Genomic DNA, 25,891 nt, shown 5'->3' with positions numbered 1-25,891 from the left:
AAATAAATAAATAAAATACAGTGAAAATCCTAAGACAGGGGCACAGAAGCTGTCTGGGGACGATTTTTCACTCCGCCTTTAGATTCGCTCCCAATTTTACTGCGACCAAAGCAGGGTCACAAAAGATGACCCCGTTTAAGCAATTCAATTGGAAGTGTGTGCTCCAGTTGTGTGAGCATCCCCGCCCCGTGGCACACGGAGAACACAAACACACACACCCCAGTCACTGTGCAAAAAAAAGGAAGGGCTGTTTTTTTCTTTCCAGGAGAGGCAGGTAGCAGCAGCCATACTATCTCGCCATGTACTTATGCTTGTTTTATACTCGTCGTATGATAGTGCCGCTTGCTGAAAATAGCAGATCTACAAGCTCACAACGTATTGCATCCCAACGTGTTGTGAGCTTGTAGAACTGCTATTTACGGCATGTGACAGACACGTCATACAACGAAGCATAAATCAGGCTTCAATCCCTTGCACAGCATAGCTGTCACGGTGCTATTTGAGAGTGTAGCATCATGCTGCTGGGAAACACATAACACAGGCCAACAGATATACCACGTTGGTGGGGGGCTGATTGATTGACGGGTCCACTCCAAATACAGAGAGTGGTGAGGTAAGGAGAGAGAGAGGAAGGGAGAGAGAGAGGGGAGAAAGAGAGAGGGGAGAGAGAGAGAGAGAGAGAGAGAGAGAGAGAGAGAGAGAGAGAGAGAGAGAGAGAGAGAGAGAGACACAGACAGACAGACAGACAGACAGACAGACAGACAGACAGACAGACAGACAGACAGACAGACAGACAGACAGACAGACAGACAGACAGACAGACAGAGAACAGGAGGAATATGAATGAGAATAAATGAGTGTGTGGAGGGATATCCGAGGGGAAATTAGGAGAAATTGAGACGGATGGTGAGCAGAAGTGCCAAATATATGTTTAATGTCCCTGTGTGGAGCATAGACTGTAAAAAAGAATAGACAAAGCCACACCATTGGATTCCACAGACCGTAAATGAAGCCGATTGTTCAGGAATTTCAAATCTGTCATCTCTCTATATCGCGTCATAACCTGCGCAATGCAACCAGACCAATATTGGTAGGGTAGCTTGTCAATCAAGAGCGGGGCCGGGGAATGAATGCTATTGGTTGTGTAGCTTGTCCATCAAATCATCCCGCCCCTCTTAGAGCATACCCTACTTTATAGATTTTTTTAAAATAAATGTGACCATAATTGACCAAAACGCATATCATGATGATTGAAAGAAGACTTTAAACTAGCGACTGACTGGAAGCATATACCTCGCCACATTTGGAATGTTCCCCGACAAACAATGTCTATTAAGGTAAGAAAATCAAGTCTAAAGTTCGTCAAAAACCCACCCACTTGCATTGTGAGAAATTCTTTCTGACACCAGCAGGGGTAAAACAGCGAAACTACAGGCCAGTCATCATGAACTGTCACTTGAACTCACTTCCTATATAGACTCAATTTACAACTCTCAAGCTGGCCCCTTGGTGTGGAGTTGACAAAGTAGAGGAGAAGTGTGAATTATATATGCAAAGATTTGAGGTTATGTTGGATATTAGTACACAGCAAAAGCCAGTGTTAATTTAAGTCTTGAGTATACATTTTCCAAAATGTTTGATGTTCTACACTCTCAAGAGTTAAATTAACACTCTGCTTTTTACAGTGCCTCCCCAGCATGTTCCTAGCACCTTACATGTTCTCCTAATTACAGCGGTGCAGGCAGACTGGCCGAGGCTCTAATTGCTCCCGGGAATCTACCATTGACACACTATCACCGTGATTAACGACGAAGGCCCCCCGTTGCGAAATGAACACGAGCCCATAGTGCACCCGTGCGCGCCCATGCATGGCCGTTCACCATCCACACAGCACGACAATAATGGAAATAATGGTGACGGTAGTGATTGCACTTTTGTCTCGCACACACCCTGCTCTCAGCACCACCGTCCAGAGAGAGACGCACGCAGCACTTCACACTATAAACGGAACGTCACCCATGTCGGCTCTTGTTAGCTGTGTCACTTTGTCCAGCCATTCAGTGCTGAACACTGTGTGGTGGTGAGCTGAGCAGTGCCCTGCAGGCTGAGCTAATAACACTAATATAAATGATTATTTCATGTAACATACTAGGCCTGTCCCCGACTAAGGATTTGTTTAGTCGAATCTAATTGGCGACTAATTGCCAATAGTCGACTGTCTGGCAGTCGACTAATATATAAAAAAAAAAGAAAACGTTTATTTTTATTTTTTTATGGCTAAAATACATTTTATTTCAAAGGGCCAAGTCTACACAGTTTGTTTTGTGTCTCCAGCAGAGTTTCTAGTGTCTCTATCTCTCTCTGCGCTCCAACACAAACAATACCAATACAAAGACGAGGAATAAGAAGAATAAAGTGGAAGTTACGTGTGGTTGCAGGTGTAGACTTGGCCAAAAAACTATTAAAAACCTTTTTGGCCCTTAAAAAAAAAAACGTTTTTGACTAGATTCGACTAAGAGACACGCAGTCGACTCGGACCCCCCGCGACTAACCAGTCGACCAGTCGACTTAGTCGAGGTCAGGCCTATAACATACATATTCATTCAAACTGTAACACCCCAAAGTGCCAGTGAATACTAATTCATATATTCTAAATAAGTGATTCTCAACCTTTCTCTATTGGAATCCCAGTTTGATATTTATTAGGCCATGGAACCCCATTTGATACGATTTTTAACTCTGGGACCCCAATCTATTACACACTGTAAAATCCTTGCGATAATTTAACACATTTATGAGTGTACAAATGTAACCAAATGAAACCATTTGGTTTTATTTGCACTACACTCTCGGAGTTACAGACCCATCAGGGTCCATTCGGTTCTTAGCCATCAAGCATTTAGCTGGGGTCCGCATGGAACTCCCTGAAGGACCCTATGGGGGTCCCCGGACCACACGTTGAGAACCAGTGTTCTAAATAAGGGGCAATCCATTCTCAAATGCCGGGGATGTTAGTAGAATTAAAACACATACACTACAGTACATGGGCGGGCATATAAATACGTGCAACATGTTTGACAAATGAGCTTCATTATCTTTCCACTGAATGGCCCAGCAGTCAAGGAGGATGAAAAACAGATTACCATAAATTATGCTCAGCCCTATGGGTCCATTTGTTTTCATCTAAAAAACACACACAAGCAAGAAGCTCTTTATTAGTACAAAAACAGTTGAGGAGAAGGCTTACAGAACAAAGTGCTCATATTCCACAGCCTTGGTTGTCAAGACAAGTGTACGTCAGGATGTGGCAGGATGTGGCATCGTTGACCATGAGGTGTCCAGGCAGTAGTGGGATGATGGCAGATCAAAGATTCATGGGAATACCAGACTGGTTCCTCTGAACTACTCTACACCCTTCCTGACACAGACACGCATCCTGTCTACACAATCAAATAAAGTGATTTTCTTTGGTTAAAATAAGTGTTAAATAACTCCATATTCTGATAGTACTCATTGATATGGAGTGTTTGTTCAGTAACAGGAGTCTCCCGTGTCTCTCCAGCTCTTTATTAAACAGAAAATGCATTTTCAGGTCGGGATACCAATTTTATCCGATCAGGATAGAGAACTCAGTCAGAATACAGATTAAACAAGTGAAATTGGAAGTGATGACACAAAGAAATAAAGCAGACAACATTTGAACAACATAAAAAGGAAGCTGATAAATGGGTACTCTCTCATGATTGGCTGAAAGTTTGTCAACTACCTGAAAAAAAAAATTCTGTTCATTAAAGAGCTGAAGAGACTGGGAGACCTCTGTTACTGAACAAACACTCTATAGCAATGATTACCATCAGAGTATAGTGACTTAACCGTTTTTGTTTTAACCACTTACCCTGTTTTAATCACTTACCCTACCTTTAAATGAATACTCCAGAATTCATTGTGTGGGGCTTGTTTAACAGTGTATAGAATCACCACAGAGGAAATGCTGAATTTCCAGTTCTAACGGCTACATGAATGAAAGAAACCCTTGATACAGCATGTTTCCATATTATCCGCTGTTTCTGTCATTGATTCAGGAAACCCTATAGGGTGGCAACACGTGACTGTCATCAGCAGCAGCCATGTGTGCAAGAAATAAACTGATTTTAACAGCTGTGCCAGACAGTACTTGTGCACACTATGTCAGACAGATGTAAAGTCTTTCATTCACTCAGCTACCCTATGTGTAACTTGGTTGGAGGCTGACGTCACACCTTGTCCTGTCATCATTATTGAAACAAAACCATAGGAAGGTTGGACGCCCCAGGTGTTACTCAGGCTTCATGCTGTTGCCTGACTTAACAACCAACCAAAACAATTCATACAGAGTGAGCCTCAGGTTGCTGTTGTCAAGGGCCAGAGAAAAGAAGCAACAGTCTCCGTGTTGGCAAAAAAACGGAAGAACCAGACTGTCACAGATCCGTCCATCAATCAAATGGTGATTCCCTTGTCCATGTGTGGCTGTGCATCAACCCGCCACGGAAGCTGGCAGTGGAAACAATGCTGCGTGAAATAGCTAACAAAAGAATGATGAAGCCATTAATGGCACGCCTGCATTTCTTTCCCTGTGAATAGCCTACAACACGTAATTTACAACCCAGTCTTCCATCACAGAAGCTGAGGGGCTGTCGGTCGATAATGGTTTCAGGACTGAAATGGAATGAGTATGAGCAGGGACAAACAATGCCTCTAGTCTAGGAGCATTGTGGCCTGCAGCCTCAACACTACTGAGTGACAATAGGAGGTAATTTCCCAGTCTACTGTCAGGGATTACAAACCCATTTCCCCAAGCATCCCTGGAAAACATTTTTTTCTCCCTCTCCTTTCAGTCTGTATCTCCTGCTCTACATTCCCCTACTTCCTCTGCTGACCAAGCAGCAGCTCTATGCAGACTCACATCGCTTCATTCCGTTTTCCATGAGGACACATCCTTTCTTCAAAAGAAATGACGGTCAAACAGCCCTCCACTAACATAAACAGCTCCTCGTCCTACAGCTAATGCCTGTACATGCCACGGTCATCGTGAGAGTAAACGCAAAAACTGTCAATGAGAAGATGAACTAAAAATATGTACGACAAAGTATTGACTGAGCCAAAAAAGTATTTGTAGCGTCCCCTTTCCTGACATAACCTCCTGATGGCCACTGACAGACACATTTTCATTCAGTCGCAGTTCATTATGTGCTGATACACAGGATTAAGGTTGTCGAGGGTTTTAGAGGATAGTTTGACTAACTTAACCTCCATTGGCCTGCCCTACAGTATATCCTTATTTTGAGCAGCAATGTTTAGCCATCTAAACGGAAATGTTTTGATAATTAAAAAAGGCCTTTGTGCCAGGGTTTCTCAACCAGTGGGTCGGTACTGTGAAGTGGATCACTAAGACAAAAATGTTATAGTAATATATATTATTATATGACTAAATTGGGTCCTGCGGTTTCATAATCAACACATTGCAGGGCCCAGAGAACAACAGGTGGCCCAGTTGAAAGCAACTGCCCTAGTTTTGTATGCTTTTTCCGTCTAAAGTGAAAATGTGAAAAGTTGAAAAGATATTACGGTAACACTTTACTTAAAGGTCAGGTCTATAATGCATATAAGTGCTAGTCACAATGCATTATAAGCTCAGTGGAACAGCACATTATAACTTGTAACCTTATCTTAGTTATTAAGTGTCTTTGTTTTAAACATGTATAACTGGTGTTATGAAGCAAAAATATAAATATAAAATATGTGTGATCATAATGCATTATAGATCCAACCTTTAAGTAAAGTGTTACCTGGTAGTTATAATGTGCTGTTCCAGTTTATAATGTATTAAGACCAGCACTTATACATCATATTATCATAAGTTATGATACTTAATAAACCTTGTTATGCATAATTATAAACATTTATAACAAGTGTTATAATGCCTTATGTTATAAGTGCATTATAATGCATTATAAATGTGGTTATAACGCATTATAGAGATTATAGAGATTATATAACATATAACACGAAACACATACATAGCCTACATATCTTTATGAGTTTAACAGTTACCTCCTCAGTCCTCGAGGTGTGCAGTGTATAAAACCTTGACAACATGTTGCTTAATTCTGAGTTGTAGGTCCTTCTGTACAATCCAGTTCTTGCCATACTACAGGTTAAAGATCCTTCTTTAACCTTAATGCTCCCCTTCAGGTGATTGAATTGATAATTAAATCTCGTAAATCCATGGGAACTTTCTACAGGTGAAACATACAATTAAAGTTGGGATGGGCTGGTGTGTGTGTGTGTGTGTGTGTGTGTGTGTGTGTGTGTGTGTGTGTGTGTGTGGGTGTGTGTGTGTGTGTGTGTGTGTGTGTGTGTGTGTGTGTGTGTGTGTGTGTGTGTGTGTGTGTGTGGGTGTGTGTGTGTGTGTGTGTGTGTGTGTGTGTGTGTGTGTGTGTGTGTGCGTGCGCATGCACACACTATGTGCGCGTGTACTGTACGTGTGAGCCTTAAGGCAAGGCAGGTGGAGTAGGCTGCCAAGGTTGTGGAAAGACCCCCAATTACATCAATGGCCAGCAGTCAGGAGTAGCGCTGGAGCCTCTGGCCTTCTGCCCTCTAAATATGACTAATTGGCCCTGCTGTTCCACATCTCAACATGCAGTTTAAAACTCATTACCACAACATTATGCCGCACTGGGTTATAGTGCTAATGGACAACAACACACCAGCACCTGCACTTGTATACACACTCAAGACTTAAATGTATTTTACTCTATATTTACTGTATTGTGCACACACAACTATCACACATTTTTGCACACATACACACACACACACACACACACACACACACATGCGTGAATGCACATGATCCCAAATCGTATGCACATACGTATGCTATCTGCATCTGTCAGATACACCAACACCCACACCCACACCCACACCCACACCCACACCCACACACCTACACGCGCATGCACGCAAACAGACTTCAAGGCGTGCCCAGATTCAAAAAGCTCCTAAACCTTTAAAGCTGGGTTATCAGCATCGAGGTTTCGTATTACCCCAGCCAGGTCCACTCTGTTGAGAGTTGGCAACAGTAATACATTTTGTATTGATCACTGACTGGATCGGCTTCTCTCCCAGTGGCCTGAGTGTGAGCAGGCAACCAATATGGGATCATGGCATGACATTAAATCTTCTCATTGTGCCAGCCTCATCAGTTACCATTGTCAGCCAGGGAAAACAAACAAGCCTGCATAATCCGTAACATACAATAAACACATCTAGGCTTCATAAGCCGAGAACTGAAACAAGTTCTTCTGGTCGATAAACCTTCTCGCTTTCTAATTGGGCAGCTCCTGTTTGTACGTTTACTGAGGTGGAACAAACCTGACATAGATTATGTTCTGTTCCAAGATGATGCAATATGCACAAAGGGAAAATCCTGCAGGTCACTAATGTTGACATATGACATTCACTTATTGTTATGAGGTGAAGGGTGTGGTGGACAAACATAGGGAGAGAGACAATAACATACCACCTGACTCCAGTTGGGAATAGCCCTGGAGTTACACACACCTCTTGACCTGTGCTCCTTTGCTGGAGTCTTGTCACAACACTTCAGTTTGACTGAAGGCCTCAAGGAACACACCAATACCTGACATCGACACCTCTCTTCTGACATAAAACCACCACCACCACCACCACCACTGACTCAGCTGTAAAATTCCACTGTCAAGAGACAGGTTTACCCTGCTGGCTGAAAAGAAGGCATGAGGCTTGGTTTATTACACTGTGGGTGCTGAGTGGGGATCTAATTGATTATTGTACTATTGCTGTGGAGCCCCAGGTAAGATGCCAAGCCTGTGAAAGCAAAACAAACATTGCGGTGTTGCAGAACAATGCCTACCATAAGGTGAGATTGCCAATAATTCTCAATTAGGCCAAAATGTACCTTCATTAATCATGGCATGCTGACATCAAACAACAGTCATGTCTGGTTGGTATGCCAACTATTGAAGTAGCTGTTGACTCTGTAACCAAGGTTCTACAACAGCCTATAGCCAGTTTAAATATGGGTGTCTATAGCAATGGGAAGCTTAAGTTAAAGCATTAATAACAACACAACCTATAGCTTGGTTTGTGTGCACTCAGCAATGTAATGACTGCACACTGCAGCCTTTTTCTTATACTTTTCACAATGATCAGGAAGGCTATAACTGGCTGCCCTGTGATGCATTTGATTGGGTTGGTTGGGTGTCACTGCTGTGCTGAATCAATCAATCAATCAATCAATCAATCAATCAATGTTGATCAACTATGACCCAATCACAAGTGCATCTCCAAACCATGGGAAACAACAACAACAACAACAACAACAATAATACTACACGCAGTCCGACATGAATGAATGAGTAGGTTAAATATAGCCTACTGTCTACCTCAATGTTAAATGTATCCATTTGTAACTCTCGATGTATACAAATGTAGCCAAAATGGGCGGGTCTATTTTGGTTACATTTGTACAGCTCGTCTTTAGAGTTAAATCAACACTGAGGATTTTACTGTGTGTACTGATGCCCTGCTGACTAACTACGTATTGGCCATTTGGGTCAATGATGTGCCCCAACATGGTTTACATATCAAGCTCTGATGTGACCAATAGATCACATTTGATAACATTTGATGATATTTGATGATATGTTGCTCTTACCTGCCCACTGTTTGGTTGGCGAGCTGTCGCATTCGATTGAATTGCTTCTTCATCTCGTATTTTTGTTCTGCGTTAACACCGATGGGCAGAGCGACTCCACATTATCTCATTGACAGAAAGTCACGTCTCCACAACAAGAGGTGTGACCGACAAGGAGGTCCACGCTTTACACGTCTATAGGAAACACATGGTCAATAAAGAGACGTGTACATGAGCTGATTTCTATGCATTTTGACGGCCTCTGTCTCTCCTCCACTCCGCTGTTCAGAGATGCTGCTGGACCGATTCCTCCCTGGGCAGTGAGAGTGACAGCTCACGATGATGACACCGTGCGCCGGTGCACTGTGGGAAATGAAGTTCATTCAACCTACTGAGGGCAAAACGTCATACAACAACTTGCGTAACTCTATGGCAAAACGTCATACAACAACTTGTAGTCTACATCTGTGATTACTTCCACCTTCCAGCTGACAACCATTTAACTTGTCTATGGAAATGATAGTTCATGCTCAGAGTTAATAGTAGTACATTAGCTTTTCCCAGACAATCCTACATTTCTACAGTAGCCTACATTAAAAAAAATTAGGCATATTAATGTATCTTTCATCAGCCTTCCTGGCCAGCAGATTGGCTCAACTTTAATTTCAGACGCCTGTTTTTTCAAAAAATAAATTGCACATACTGTAGGCCTACCTGAAATTCTTCATCATTCATCTGCATTAGGTACATTAGGACCAGTGTGCGTCTATTTAAAAAAATACAGTGCTGGCAGCAAGGCTTGTGCAAGGTTTAATTTCTATAAGCAGTGTGTTACTGTAGTTCACTTCAAATATACATGATGAACATTAGGCTATTCAAACCTGGTAAAAGAAAGCTTAACCTAAACATTATGCAGGTAAACAGCACCATCGTGTGGCTAATGGGAGCAGTGTACGAATGCAATAGGAATTTTGTGCAGCCTACCTCTATTTAAAGGGGTCGTTAAAGTGATATTTTCTTAAAAGAAAAACACCCTTTTCCCCTATTTTTCCGTTAAGCTCTGCATTCCGATACTGTCATTACTGTAATGTGATGTTTGGTCAGTAACAGGGCCATGGTCTCCTCTTCTCTCCAGCGCTTTAACGCAATTTTATCCTATCAGGAGACTGGAGAGAGCATCCCACAAATATAATTCTGTTTCAATTTTATAGTGTTCCATTTACCTTTTCCCTTCATTACTTTCGTTTCAATGTCACTATTCCGTTAGTATGACAGTCATGTTTCAGGGCTACTATTCCGTATGAGTGAAATTGGATAAAAAAGGGTAAAGAGCTGGAGAGAGTGGGAGACCCCTGTTACTAAACAAACACTCTGTCTATTGTAATGATTACTATCAGAATATAGAGATAACAATTATTCTAACACACAAATATTACTTACTGCACCTTTAATTAGTGGAATGTTGTTTGTTGGCATATTCTAAAATATAGGCATTCATTTATTTAATGGGAAGTTGTTTCAAACATAAATGTACATTATATTTAGTTGGGTGCAAATGTGCTGATATGCATTTAATTAGTGGAAAGTTGTTTCAAATATAAGTTTACATTATATGTATTTAGTTTTGCTCACAGTCATCCAGCAGATGGCGGTGTTTCATTATCCATTCCATACCATAGCAGGCCTGATGAAAGTAACAATTTGAAAGACAATCTCTCTTTCTTTCTTTCTTTCTTTCTTTTTTTTATGAAAGAAGAAAAACTGTTTTGAGAGATCAGTTGATCTAGGTCTAGGCCTACCCCCCATCGGATGTCCTGCCCCGCCCAGAGCCTTATAGTATCATCTCACCCCAGCGGCATCTGTTAATTTTCTTCATGCATCAACTTTATTACGAACGTTTGTAGGCATTTAGCTATGTCGCATTGGAAAATGCGGGATCGAACAAGGGCATTAAAAGTGAGTTTCTTTCTTTCTTTCTTTTCCCTTTTGACTGATTGATGTAGCCTACTTTATTTAGTAAGACATGAGAACAACAGTACATGGAAGTACAAATTCACAATACAAGGTCTACTAAACTGGAAGACTCATAAAGCACTAAGCTTGTTTAAAATGAGATCCCCATGCACACAAATCATGATGACTTATAATGTTGACCTATCATTCTATGACAGTAGGCCTATTCAATACAGTTGGAATTTCAAAGGAGAAGAAATGGCCAACTTTTGCATTATCCTACTAAACTTGGAACTAACATCATCATTGTTGCTAGAAACGTTTGGTCTAAATAAGTGAATTGTTGGTAACTTCCGTTTCAATGAACTTGTGTATTTTCTTGACTCTATGCATGTTGGGTGTCAAACCTGTTCTGGCACATCCTCTATATATGACATATAGAACGCTGGTTCTCAAAGTTTTCAGTTTCTTAGATCTTGTAATATAGTGGTGGTGTGATGATTCTTTATTTTATTTTATTATTATGCAAATGCTTACTGTAGCACTTTGAGATTTTCACAAATGTAAAGTGCATTATAAATAAAATCCATTATTATTAAGTGGGGTCCGGGGACCCCCAGGGGTCCTTGAGGGGGTCCCAGGTGGTCCACAGCAAAATTAGCCAATATAGTCAAAATCAGTTTAACCACTTTATATGTATATACATTGGCTATTTGCATGATGCCTTGTGAGCTTGAAGATCAGCAATTTTATTGAAAAAAAATGACAATTTTGAAATATTTTGATTGATTGATTGATTATTTTATTAGACAGCAAACAGCACAAGTGCAGTCAAACGTCTAAAAGGATCACACACAAAAGTCCAGTGGACTTGCTTCCATTAGGGTTAACAACTGGGGTTTGCTGATACATAATTTCACGAAACAATACGATACAATATTGGGCTCACAACTTCGATACGATTTCGATACGATACGATACGCACTTTTTTTATTATGAAAATATATGGGGGAGAAAAAAAGCAAATGCAAACAAATAATTCAGTTTTCAGCTACAATAGCCGTTTTTAATCCAAATAGGGCAATAGTGCGACATGACACCTGACCCGAAAGAAACATGTTGTCACCCTTTTCACCTCGGGGCTGTTTGCATGCCTGATTATTATTATTGTAAAAAAAAATAATCAAAATGATTTTTTCCCCCCAAAACTATACATATCGTCACGAAAACGTATCACGATATATCGTGGGACGATATATCGGCACACCCCTATTAACAACACAAATCTTGTACGGGGTCCCTGGCACAAAATATATTCAGATGGGGGGGGGGGGGTACAAATACATATAAATGTGGGTATCTTTGACATGAAAAGTTTGAGAACCGCCATAGAGAGTCTATGGAGAGTTAATTTACAGTACTCTCAGTACATTCACATTTCTTAGTTAATTGAACTCCGAGAGGGTACAATGTAATATATTGTAGCCTACCCTCTCGGAGTTCAATTAACTAAGAAATCGATTTGGTTATATATTGAATATATAACCAAATGGACCTAAGTGTGTCAATTTGTACCATCTCAGAGTTACAAATGGGTAAATTACATTTGTCCCAGCATAAAAATGTTTTCTCCCCACTCACAGAAAGCAGAGCGTTCAGATGATGAGGGTACAGCCCAACCTGGAACCTCTACGGGCAAAGAGGAGGAGAATAAAATCCTTTTTAGGAAGGTAAAATGGGCCATCAAATCCTTTACACCAGTGGTTCTCAAAGTGAGGTCCTTGAGGGGATTTACAGGGGGTCCCCATTAGAATTAGTTAATATAGCATCACATTCATTTTAACCACTTCATTTAACCCTGTATACATCCCAAAAAAAATCTGAACATTTTGTATATTTTTGAAACATTTTAAGAACACAAAACGTAAATGTAATTAGTTAATATAGCATCACAATCATTTTAACCACTTTAACCATATTTTATACTTTGACTGTTCAAAAATAGCAGATCTAAAAGCTGCGCTCGTGGATCTGCTATTTATTATAGAAAAATCTTCACTTTTGGGGGTCCCTGGCACAAAATATTTAGAGATGGGGGTAGGGATGCAAATTATCGATTAATTCATTAATTGATAGTTGATAACATTATCGATCGATTAACCGATAAATCGATCGATCGAATAAAAAAAAAAGTTTTCAAAAATAATGGGCTGTAGTTTTGTTACCTTAATAAACATTGTCATAAATACTATATGCTTCCAGTCGCTAGTTTAAAGTCTTCTTTTCAATCGCCATGATATGCGTTTTGGTAAATTATGGTCGGAAAAAGATGGCGGATTTGAAATGGCTGAAAAATAGGCTTCATTTACGGTCTGTAGAGTCTATGGGCGTAACTTTGTCCATCCTTCTTTGTCCAATGCGTTGCATTTGGTTGTGTTATTGTTTACAACAGCACAATTGTTTACAATAATGTGTTATTGTTTACAATAGCACAGCCACCATGTGTTAAACATTGAAAACACTTGCACTGTAGAATCACAGATAGGCCTTCCTTGGTTATGTTTTGGCTTTTCTTAACATTATTGAAAATGACACTCTTCATCCTCAAAAACTTGTGAGAGTCATAGTGATATAATAAATCTGGTCACATTGTCACATTAAAATGATGACTAGTGCATGAAAGAGGGCTTCTTAGATATCCTATACTGGTTCATTTAGAAGCTAAATGAACCAGTATAGGATATCTACCCCTCTTTCAAAATTTTAGATTAAATGTAACGATTAACTTCATTATTGTACCTCTCTAAGATTGTCTTCGCATGATTCTTGGTATTACATATTTATATTTTTTGTGTTTCATGCATCGATGGTTCTAGGAAGTGAGTACACTTTATATACTGATATTTTGTGTGTCCTGTACCTACAGTGGATGTGCATGCACTACTGTACAGCTCTTATATATCATCTCTCATCTCCATGCCTGCCATAATTGAGTAACTAGTTTATCAATATCATCATCAGCTCATATTGCAATATTCATTAAATAAACCAACACTGTATAATTTTCAATATTGTATACTTATATATTCTATAGTCTACACAGCTCTTTTCAGGGGTTAGAGTGGGCTAGTAGTCATGCTCTTATTTCTAAAACCTTAAACACTGTCTGTACTACTTTCAGGTCCAAGAAATCCACGAGGGACTGGAGAGTCTTCGAAGGAAAGTCACTGACCTCGAGAACAAACAGGAAACAGTACTGGGTGTAGCACTACCAGAGAATGGTCAGTAATCATGCACTCACATCTGTTGGTCACGACTTGGTGGTTAAATTTGGAGTTGTATCAGGGTACCAGTTAAAGTCTGCAGTAACGTGTACGTGTCGTATATGATGAGGCATAAAACTGCGTTTAGCAGGCTTGTAGTTGTAATGAAATGGAGGAGAAGAAGAGAGACGTCAGGATTCCAAGTTCCATGTTCATTTATTCAGCATTCATTCAAGTACAGCATCATAGAATCCAGGGCAGAGAGCCCTCTCCTGCAGCCCCTCTGGGCACAAGCATCTCAAACAAACATCTTACACAGTTCTTATAGTAGACCATTTACCAAAGATGCCATTCTAAATAGCCATATAAGGTATGTACTAAAGATAAGAGCAACGCAAACATAGGTACACAGGCTCAGCTGTTAGATTGACAGCTGTTGCTGCGTTAGAACTAGCACATTCACTGTGTCTGTTCTACATTATTATTACATTAGAACTAGCACATTCACTGTGTCTGTTCTACATTATTGTCTCCGCCGAAGGTGGAGAATATGTTTTCGCTTTGTGTGAGCAAACATTGTTAGCCAAGCTAACATTGGGCAAGCTCCACATGACACGTGTCAAGTTGTTGACACCAATGCCTCTGATTGGCTAGAGGGACGCGTGACGAAATAAAATTCTATAAATAGGTGTGTCACTTCAAAAAGCAACTACTTTTTGAAGTGAGGTAAAACAGGATCAATCAGACTTGATTGGAACAGTACCTTCAGTAAGTCCAAGTCACCCGTCTGTGCGTGTGTGTTTCCCTCTGAGAACACCTAACATTGGTCAAGCAAAGGCGCAGAAGGCCAAAGCTAAGAAAGCATACTCATCTACAATTGTAACGTAGAAGAGGACTAGAGTTGAAATGATCCCACAACAAAGCCGAACTCTTAATACGTGTCAATATGTTGACATCAATGTCTCTGATTGGCTAGAGGGACGCATGACGAAATACAATCCTATAATAAAAAGGTGTGTCACTTCAAAAAGCCGTTTACGTTTTTGAAGCGAGGTAAGACAGGATCAATCAGTCTTGATTGGAACAGTATCTTCTAGTCCAAATCACCCGTCCGTGCGTGTGTGTGTCCCTTTGAGAACACCTGACATTGGTCAAGCAAAGGCGCAGAAGGCCAAAGCTAAGAAAGCATACTCATCTACAACAGTAACACAGAAGAGGACTAGAGTTGAATTGATCCCACAACAAGACCGAAATCTTAATACGTATTAATATGTTGACACCAATGCCTTTGATTGGCTAGAGGAATGCATGACGAAATACAATTCTATAAATAGGTGTGTCACTTCAAAAAAACGTTTACGTTTTTGAAGCGAGGTAAGACAGGATCAATCAGTCTTGATTGGAACAGTATCTTCTAGTCCAAATCACCCGTCCGTGCGTGTGTGTGTCCCTCTGAGAACACCTAACATTGGTCAAACAAAGGCGCAGAAGGCCAAAGCTGATCAAACACACCAATCAACTGCTGAAACTGTTCAAGACAATGAAGATGAAGAAGACAGACAAGTATTTGAACAAACCAGTCAATTATGACGACTCCCATATGATAGATTGCTTCAATGTAAACAAAGCATTGCTTCAATTAAACAGAGCTAAGAATCATAAAGAAAGAATGAAATTAATCAGAGACAAAAAATCGCTAAATGACAAAAGACGAAGACTAGCCATGAATGCTTACAATATGACACAGCAAAGATTGCTACAATCTCTGGAAGAAAAAGTAGAAGAGTCTGAAGAGAACATCGAAAGGAAAAAAAGGAACTGGTCAGAGTATTTAAATAATGAAAGACAACATCAACAAGCACATAACACGAGTAAGAAGAAACGATACAGATCACAAGAATTAGAAGTTAATGAAGCTGCTCTCGCATTCTTAAAGAAGATGTCCGAAAGTGGACCCAATTATGTCTGTGGTTCCTGTGAACGAATGCTCTACAGAGAATCAGTGGCAGAGTTTAAACCTGGAAATTATACAGGAACGATAGATATTGTAAGTCTCCTAGGCAAAAACCCAACTGCAATCAAGCAAAACAACACTTGGATGTGCCACACGTGTCATCGGGCCATTAAACTTGGGAAACTCCCTACACAGGCTTGGGCTAACAACTTATTACTCGACCCAATACCCAAAATATGATTTTTAAATCATTTTTTTTTAAATAAATATTTCTTTAACATACACCTTTTTATTTAACTACAGTATATATATTTTACTCTACTGTATCTCATTAGTTATTGCTATGATAATATAATTGCTATAGTCTGCTGGCGGAGACTTGTGCTCCGAGGAGCACATTTTCTAGTTATTACTAGGTTACTTTAGTATCATTTCTTAATATGTTTTGAATGGTACTGCACACTGTTCAGATACCACATACGTAGATCAGCTTCTCTGCTGTCCTAACTGCCTGGTGGGAAGTCTGAATTCTTCTCACATCAGGTTACAGATGACAGCATTCTGTGTAGACCTGGGATGGTTTAATTTGTGTGTTCTGACATGATGGTTGCTGAGTACAATACTTTCCCCCCTCCTGATTTAGATATGAAGAAAGAGCTCCAGACTCTACGAGATGAGATCAAAACGATGGCCAGTCAGATCCAAAAGAAACTGAAGAGTGAGGATATCTGCAGACTGTTTCAATTATTTGTATCCAATCACACTGGAATAGATGTTGCACTTCCAGAATAACACATATTTGTGTTATTTTTCAGCCATTGAACCCAAAAAGGGAGCGGATGATGGAACATATGTGTCCATAAACATGAGGATACAGCGAACCCAGGTTGGATCTTTATTCATTTATGTGTTGCATTAAAGTCCTCGAATTCTCTAGCAGCTACCAACAGTGCTGTTTCTCGAAAATACCTAAGGTTGTAGCTTGTATAAAGTTTGTCACAACATGAAATACACATTGATTTCAGCCCATTGTTGATAAATACTACAGCTGCAAATTTAGCATCCATTAGACTGCACGGTGTGTGTGTGTGTGTGTGTGTGTGTGTGTGTGTGTGTGTGTGTGTGTGTGTGTGTGTGTGTGTGTGTGTGTGTGTGTGTGTGTGTGTGTGTGTGTGTGTGTGTGTGTGTGTGTGTGTGTGTGTGTGTGTGTGTGTGTGTGTGAGTGTGTGTGTGTGTGTGTGTGTGTGTGTGTGTGAGAGTGTGTATGTGTGCACGTGCACGCACTCATGTGTGTGTGTGTGTGTGTGTGTGTGTGTGTGTGTGTGTGGTTCAATCAACTAGCCGAAATACTTAACGTGGTCTCCCGTTCTGTCTGTAGCATGGTGTCTTGTCCATGCAGTTTAGGGAGCTGATGGGCCACTGTAACACCATCCAGTCTCAGTACAGAGACCGCAACGTGGAGAGAATACAGAGGCAGCTCAAGATCGGTAAGCGTTTTGTGCAGTCCAGCGGGTCATTTTGTGAATTCAACTGTTTTATTTGACCATGCAACTCCCATTCTTTTCTACTGGGATGTGACTCCGTTCCTTGTTGTGGTTTATGTGGTCCTCATTATATCTCTGATAGCTTGTCTATTAAAATCCAGATCATGGGCCGTGATGATTCTTACAACTTTCTAAAGTCATTATTTACGATCCGAAGCCCTTAACACTAATATTAATCTCCCCCCTCAGCTGGTAACAATGTAACCGATGAGGAGCTGGATGCCATGTTGGAAACTGGACAAACAGATGTTCTTACACAGGATGTGAGTGTTTTTCTATCCAAATACAGGTTATGTGTTAATCTGACAACAATAACTACCTGAGTCACTCTACTAGTAACTACCTGGAGATGTGTTTAAAGTATATCATTACTGTCACTGTTAAAATGATTGACTCCACATATGATATGACTAGAGGTTTGTGACTTACACAAAGGTTTCCACTGTAAATAACCTAAATATTACTTTTTCACCTCTTTGGCTGGCAAAATTGCTAACTCATTCATTCATTCTTGAGTAAATATTAAGAATCGATTATGCAGCAGGTTCCAGCCCCAGTTCATTTAAGCCAGGACCCCAAATTTGGGCCACCACCGGTACCATCTGGGGGGAATAATTCTCATGGTGATTTTTGGAAAGGTATACACGCACCCCTAGTGCTAGAAAATATGTGATGTCTCAGTATTGCATAAGGAAATGTATTATGAAATTCAATACATCAAATTTAATTTAGGTGTGTAAGTAATTTATTTTACCATTACATATTTGCAGCAGCTTTTCACCACCAATTGTTCACATGGCAAAATCGCTAACCCACTGTACCAATGTACTATTTGCAAAAGGTTAATAAAGTATTCAATCAATAAAACAATAATTTAAAAAAACATTCACTTTACCACTTTCCCCTCGTGCCAAACACATTCACGATCCTCTCTATCCCAAACCAGTCAATAATATTATTTTCGTATAGGCTATTGACCCGTCTCATTTTCTGGTAGTGTTATAATACAAGACAGCACACATATAGCTACCACTGGTGCAATGCTATCACATCTTTTCTAACTCAAAGATGGCGTGTAAGATGGCGGCTGGAAAACTAGTTGCGATGATGTGATCTATAAAACATAAAAATAAAGTTTTTGTGTCTATACATGTGTTTTTGGGGTTGCAGATTCCAATAGACATTTTAGTTTTCTTGTCAGAGCACAATTTAGTAGGTGGAGGAAAGCTTATTATAATAGAGTGAATGTCATTGCACAACCAGGGCACAATGGTGACATCACTGCTGTGTAAATTTTTTAGTGGCCAGTGCCTTTTTCCATAAGAGTGGCCCTTACAGAGTATTTGTGCCAAATTTCATGCTCGTATCACAAAGTGAACGATTCTTATGAAATTTACCATTAATCTGCTGTACTATTACAACACTTGGAGGGGAGGTTCATAGTCCAGTGCCCTAATCATGAAAAAAATATTACACCAGTCAGCCTCATGGTGGCGCTATAACAGCCTACTTTACCTTTTAGCCTATAACTCTTGAACCGTAGGTCGTAGAATAAAAATCTCCTTTTCCCTGGATTCCGTGGGTCATGACGCAACTCTCTCGCTTTTCCGCCATTTTCAATTTTTGTTCCATTTCCATTTGCACCTTCTCCTACAGATTTTGTCCAAATCTCACAAAAATTGGTACACATGATCCATGGACCCATGCGATAAACCTACCTAAGCGGAATTCCATATCGTTCGTCCGTAATAGGCTTCCAAAGTTAGTGGGAGGGGCCTATCTGACAAAAAATGCCAAAGATCACTAACAAAAGGTCTAGTCAAACCCAAATTTTAATCACATGTCAAGGGTGGGTTACTCAACAAATCCCCAAAAGCATTTCCACTTTGATCCATAGGGGGCACCACAAATGTGCAGAATGTAACCGTTTGATGCAAAAAACTGATTTTTGGGGGGATGAATCCTCTCAAAATGAAATACAAGTGATCTCAGGAGTGACAGGACAATATTATTGGCCGGTTACATTTTTAGGAGGGGCCTATTTCTTTAGTGGGAGGGGTCTATTTCCTAAAATCAAAACGGCACGTATAACGAACGTGGGATCCAATCGGCACAAAATTCGAATCGCACATCGGGCGGCCTTCACCGGTATTCCTCCTAGCGGATCCCTCGTTCCCGGCGGCCATGACCCGCGAATCACGTCGGCGCAACCAGGCACGCCGATTTATGTGCGCGGCCGTGGGGGCTCAACTCAAACCGCAATAGCCCCGCCCCCCTCAGCCGTGACCTGTTTCTCTGTCTGGGCTATTGTTCTAGGTGTCAACGGCGCATTAACACCTATCTGCGCCCCGCTATAGTAATGGTAATGGTAATGGTACTGTAAGTTTGAGCCTGACTTCTGAGATTCATGAGGGGGCTGACCATGAGCGTGGGGGCGCTGGCCCCGAAGCCCCCCCCCTATCGGCGTCCCTGGTCGCAACCACACTTTGCAATTTCCCAGAATTGCGAATATTCTGGTTAGTGTGGTTGCAGACTAGCCTGGTAAACCCCCCTCCCTCCGGAAATCTCATTTGCATTTGGTTTCAGGAAGGAGGGTCTGGGATTGCTCACAGAGTAAAGCTGCCCGAACTGCTGCGCATTCGAACCAATCAGCGGCTGCTAGGGGCGGGATCATCCAATCACCTGCCTAGTAGCTTGAAAAAATGAAAATCTGTCTGTCATCGATTCTGCGACCGGAGTCTCAGATGCAAGTACGCTGTGAAACAAAATGTGTGTCGCAAGCTTCTTCCATTTGACGGAGTGAGGTTAGTTGCAGACTATAGTAATAGATGAACTTTATTAGTGTGGTTGCCCTAACAGGGTAACCAGACTATAGTACTCTTCCGACTTTATTCTTCTTCTAGATAAACTTTATTTTGCCGCGCTACTCCTCCCACAGTTTATTTTCCCCAATTTCGTGCCATATGTCAAAATGACCGGCTTCACCGGGAATCGTATGCTTGTATTTTTCTAAGGGATTGGTCACATAGTTTAATTGATATTGATTTATTAGTGCATTAAAAAGTCCCCTTCCACTTTAATGGAAAAATGAAAAAACTCCCATTCAAGTATTTTTTTCTCAAAAACCGTAAGGGCTAGAGTTACAAGACTTGAAGGGGAGGTTCATCATTTTGTCAGAAATGATTGAAAAAATAATTACACCAGTCGGCCTCATGGTGGCGCAATAACAGCCCCCTTTACGTTTTGGCCTATAACTCTTGAACCGTAGGTCGTAGAATAAAAATCTATTTTTCCCTGGATTTCCTTGGGTCATGACACAACTCCCCATATAGGCCACGCCCATTTGCGTCAGGATAGATTTTCCGCCATTTTGAATTTTCTTCAAAACACACTTTTAGCTCCTCCTCCCACATATTTTGTCCAAATTTCACAGAAATCGGTACACATGATTTCTGGACCTATGCAATAAACATCTCCAAGCGGAATTTTGATAGTCATTACCGTTCGTCCGTAAATGGCTTCCAAAGTTAGTGGAAGGAGCCTGTTTTACAAAAAAGGCCAAAACTCACGAACGAAACGTCCAGTCAATCCCAAATTTGAATCACATGTCAAGGGTGGTTTACTCAACAAATCTCCAAAAGCATTTCCACTTTGATCGATAGGGGGCGCCACAAATGCGCAAAATGTAACCGTTTGATGCAAAAACATTATTTCGGGGTGGATCAATCCACTCAAAATGAAACGCAAGCGATCTCAGGAGGGATGTGACAATGTAATTGGCGCAGCCTCTGACGGTATTCCTCCCAGCGTATTCAAGCCTTGACGACCATGCAGTCTTATGCAAAGGTTAAAATGTAATTTCCTATAGTCTGTATAGTTTCAATGTACAGATCATTTATTTTTTTATATTGTACTGTTTAGACTAATGCTAGGTTCTTGGTTGACCTATGATCCTATTACTGAGGGACTACACCGTCTCTATGCATTTGATGTATGTTTACCTTGCTTATTGTAAATCGCTCTGGATTAAGAGCGTCTGCTAAATGCATAAATTGTAAATTGTAGGTCTGTTTTGAAAACCATCGATACAGTATGGTACTGCACAGGCTAATGAAACTGCTTTTTTTCACTTTATGGGAGAAAACTGAAGACAAGAGAAAAAAGAGAAGTATGACTAAGTTACAGAAGTGGTAGATTTTATCACCAACTTCATGCCATGAGTGGACTGGAAACAAAAGTTAGCCTGGGAATATTAATTACAGCGGCCCTCATATTTGTAATTAAAGAAATAATGATAATAAGTAGTGAAAGCTCATCTGTCAATCAAATAAATACAAATGCAATAAAATAAATACAAATTAAAGGCCCCCAGCATGATAATCTATAGGGCAAGACCCCTACGGTCTGTTTTACAAACCAGTATTGTACTGCACATGGCTTATGAAACTATCTCATATTTTGACACTACTTGCCTTTTTTTTGTGTTATGGTAGGAAACTGATTACAACAAAAATAAGAGAGAAGTAAGCAGTTACAGAAGTGGTCAATTTCATCATCAACTCTATGTTGAAATTTGTGGACCAGTAGATCATATCTCACACTAGATATACTGTAAATGGTTCTAAATAGCAGTAAAAGTGGTTCTCTGGCTGTGTGTGTGCACACACAAGCGCGTGTCCACTATGCAGAAACAAGAACACACATAGAAGGAGGCATAGCTGGTACAGTACCTAACAAACAAAAGAAAATGGTCAAAATATTCAGATGTATTGAAAAACATACATTCATATTCTTTTTATGATTATTATTGTATGATAAATGGACTGCATTTAAAGTGTTTTTTGTCTGTCTGGCCATTCAAATGTGCTTTATAATGTAACATTATAACTGCAACAACAGCGTTAACATGTGTGGCATGCAGTGTGACCTGGGGGTTACGGGACGTCTGAATAATGGGCTGTCTGAATAATGACATGGCACCGTCAGCACTCGCTATGCAACACTTTTAATAACACACAGCAGCAGAAGTAAAGTGACACATTTATCAGAGATGTGGGTGTGAACTGTGGTTTACAATATAGGACATTATTCGAGTCACGCCCAAAAGTGTGGACTTAGTACTGCAGTAGGTTCTGCTGACAGGCTTTTTAATGGGTTAAACTGTAAAAATGCTTAGGGCTTATCCATGAATCATTATCATTATTTTTTTGTAACTTCTATATAAAGTATGTACTGGACTAGGTCTATATTGTTTAACTTCTCCGTTTTCAAAATGTTGTACTTTTTGTGACATGACATTGCCACGCCCTCTTTTAATCCTATCCTATCCTATCCTATCCTATTATATAGGAAACCTCTGTCAATCAGTCAGTCTGTCTGTTCTGCATGTTTCTCCTCATGATCTGAACTTGCACACAGGCATTGACCACTAGCATATGCAGACAGTGACGTGGCTACTTTCCCCAAATTTAAGCTGTTTATTAACGTCTTTGTGTAAACACCGGAGATTCAGAGGCTATGGGATCTGTTGTCATGGTTACAGCCCCGCAAGCTATGGGATCTCTATCTGCTGCCTACACTTGGCCTTTACACCAGAAAATTACAGGACAGACCGAGGGCCCAGCATCCGGCTTTGAAATCGAGTCTATATAGGAAGTAAAAGTTCATATGAATGGCCTGTACCTGTAGGTTCACTATTTTACCCCTGCTGGTGTCGGAAGAATTAACTCTCAATGCAAGCGGACGGGTTTTTGGCGAACTTTACACTTGATTTTATTACCTTAATAAACACTTTCATAAATACTTTATGCTAGTTTGTTGCTAGTTTAACATCTTCTTTCAATCAACATGATATGCGTTTTGGTAAATTATGGTCCGATTTATACTAAAATTGATGATAAAGTTGGGTATGCTCTAGGAGGGGCGGGATGATTTGATTGACAAGCTACACAACCAATAGCATTCATTCCCCGCCCCCGCTCTTGAGTGACAAGCTACCCAACCAATAGCATTAATTTCCGGTGTCATAGAATATGACGCGATATGACGCGCTATAGAAAGATGGCGGATTTGGAATCGGTGAAAAATAGGCTTCATTTACGGTCTGTAGAAACCAATGGCGTCACACAGTCTTTTTACTGTCTATGGGACAGACAGACGCTGCCTGCAAACTTATAAAGGACTGTTTTATGAGCTGGACGGTGCTTTAGATGTCATCTCCATAGCACTAGCACACAGACTGACAAGTGCAATTTTCGAATCCAGGTTGTGTTCTTAGCACACATAGCTTAGCTGAAATAATGTAAACATCAACTTCTCATGGTTGTGGGTGGCAACAATTCCACGTCGGGTCGTAAATGATCGGGTTGTCACACACACACACCAGACACCACACTCCAACAGGATTAAATCACTGTCCAAAACGTAACTATATTGAGCACACAACCCCTCGCGTAAGAGGACTTCCGTGTTGTGCAATCATTTAGTTTCATACAAATACAAAGTGTATGGAAAATATGAAAGTTGCACGCATGAAATGTAGCTTATTGGATTTCCCATGGCATGCACTATATTTGTGCATACTTTGGAGGCATCTGCACTACTGCTGTGCTAGTAGGAGGCGAACGGGATAAACGAAGTACGGCCTTCTCTAGGGTGGGTGGATAAGTGATCACATACTTGTTTTGTTGCCACTCTTCTTGGTCAAACTGGACTCAAGGCTTGGTAAGCAACAGCATATCCAAGAAACTGTAATTCCTACGTATCAGTGTAGTGTGACCATAGCTCTAGGAATGTCCCCGAAGCAAAAGAAAAGAACCATAAACATGTTACACACAACATCTGATCAGTATGATTTTCTACGCCACCCTATCCAGATCTTGATCGATGCCAAAGCTCCCCGGCAGGCACTGAATGAGATTGAGTCACGACACGACGAGATCCTGAATCTAGAGCGGAGCATGAGGGACCTACACGATATGTTCCAGTACCTAGCTATGCAGGTGGAGGCACAGGTAACGCTCCATCAGAGAAGCTTCTCCTCTCTCCCTTGGCTTTTTGGGGCTTTTCAAAGTTGTCTGATTTGGATTATTCTTTTTTTGTGTTCCCCCTTCACCACTCCCTTCCTTATCGTGCAGGGGGAGAAGGTAAACAACATCGAATGCAACACCATCCAGTCGTCGAACTATGTGCGAAAGGCAACGGGAGACTTAGGAAAAGCTGTTGAATATAAGTAGATGTCATGCACTTGAACCCTAGAAATTGAATGTGAAATTGGATGTTGAAACCAGGCCATTACTCTCTCTCTTTCTACCCTCTTCTTCCTTTTCACACAGAAAATAATTTGGATTGCAGTGTTTGTCGCCATACTCATACTTATTCTAGTCATCTCCTTGGCATCTGCCTTTGGCCGCTGAGCTCCTGCATTGGTTCTAGACCAATCCAGACAAATATAACATCACGAGCTCACGGTCATCTTTCATATACAGCATAGACGATGTACACATGTCCATACCAACAGGGTGTTTCTCCCCACTATCATGCTTTTCACATAGCAGAGTTGCGTTCACCTAACACCCCCAGCCCCATCCCAACGTTGGACCTTTCCCTTTTCTTTAAAGAAGACATGTCCTCTCTTGTTTATTCTCATCTTTTACCTAATAGACATGTGCAAGCACACATTCTCTACCACACTTCCACAGATTGAATGCTGCTGGCTTATGGCCAGTTTATACAGTTTCATGTACTGTATAGTCTACATGTATGGTTGGGACTTCAGTTCCTTCTTTATCTTGTCAAATGGCTTTGTCATAAAGTTCTGTTCCCAAACTCATTTTCTTGAGGTCTTGTCTCATTATTGGCCGTGGTTGAAAAGTAGTAGTAGCCTTGTACTAATCAGGCAACACAGGGACACACACAGGCAACACACAGGAATGACCTGGGTGATTCCGGTGTTAATTCACACAGTGCAGCTCCTCTTATATGATTCGTTGGGGCACACATTCAACACCAGCAAACCTGAGCATGATTATACGTTGGATTTTTTTTGTTCAGGTTTTCAAATTCCTCCACTTGGCAAATTGTTTGCCAATCTTGGAATAAATTCCTTACAAAAACAATTCTGCACAAATGGGTTTGTAAAGGTGTCTACTGTCTTGTAACACGTTTCAAAAAGATTGAAATTCAGCTGACAGCTGCTATAAGTTGGGGTACCTTATACATGAAAAGAATGTCGGGGTTACGACCATTAAAACTGCCTCTAACATCAATGGCAATAACATGATAGGACAGAGTCCGGTCCACAATAAAAGTGAGTGAAATTTTTATCACAAGAGTGGGTGAAAATGTGATCACAAGAAAAGAGGAAATTACCTACCTAGTTTCCATTTTAGAGGCAAATCTTTCCAGTGATAAAATGGCAACTAGAGTAATCAAAAAAGTCAACCAAAGAACACGATTTTTG

At 40.7% G+C, this 25,891-nt stretch overlaps 2 protein-coding genes across 3 annotated transcripts in view; one reads left to right on the top strand and one right to left on the bottom strand.

The window, feature by feature from the left end:
• Nucleotides 1-9,022, bottom strand: part of LOC308104867 (rho GTPase-activating protein 44-like) — a 91,903-nt gene extending 82,881 nt beyond the window's left edge. For both annotated transcript variants that reach the window (XM_080455454.1, XM_080455458.1), the window contains exon 1: nucleotides 8,738-9,022. In XM_080455454.1, the coding sequence (XP_080311580.1) occupies nucleotides 8,738-8,790 (53 nt within the window). In that variant the 5' untranslated portion in view covers nucleotides 8,791-9,022. The remainder of the gene's footprint in view (nucleotides 1-8,737) is intronic.
• A 1,584-nt stretch (nucleotides 9,023-10,606) lies between these two features.
• Nucleotides 10,607-25,227, top strand: LOC308104879 (syntaxin-4-like). The gene is made up of 9 exons (XM_080455475.1): nucleotides 10,607-10,672; nucleotides 12,313-12,399; nucleotides 13,851-13,950; nucleotides 16,530-16,604; nucleotides 16,702-16,772; nucleotides 17,265-17,373; nucleotides 17,620-17,693; nucleotides 24,306-24,443; nucleotides 24,567-25,227. The coding sequence occupies exons 1-9, from the start codon at nucleotides 10,631-10,633 to the stop codon at nucleotides 24,663-24,665; spliced, it is 795 nt and encodes a 264-aa protein (XP_080311601.1). The 5' UTR covers nucleotides 10,607-10,630; the 3' UTR covers nucleotides 24,666-25,227.
• Nucleotides 25,228-25,891: the final 664 nt, after the last annotated feature.

This window comes from Gymnoscopelus braueri (assembly GCF_963280865.1).
Source record: "Gymnoscopelus braueri genome assembly, chromosome: 17".
Classification (NCBI taxonomy): Eukaryota; Metazoa; Chordata; class Actinopteri; order Myctophiformes; family Myctophidae; genus Gymnoscopelus; species Gymnoscopelus braueri.
Note: the sequence above shows the minus strand (reverse complement) of the source record. Positions and strands in the feature narration are given on the sequence as shown.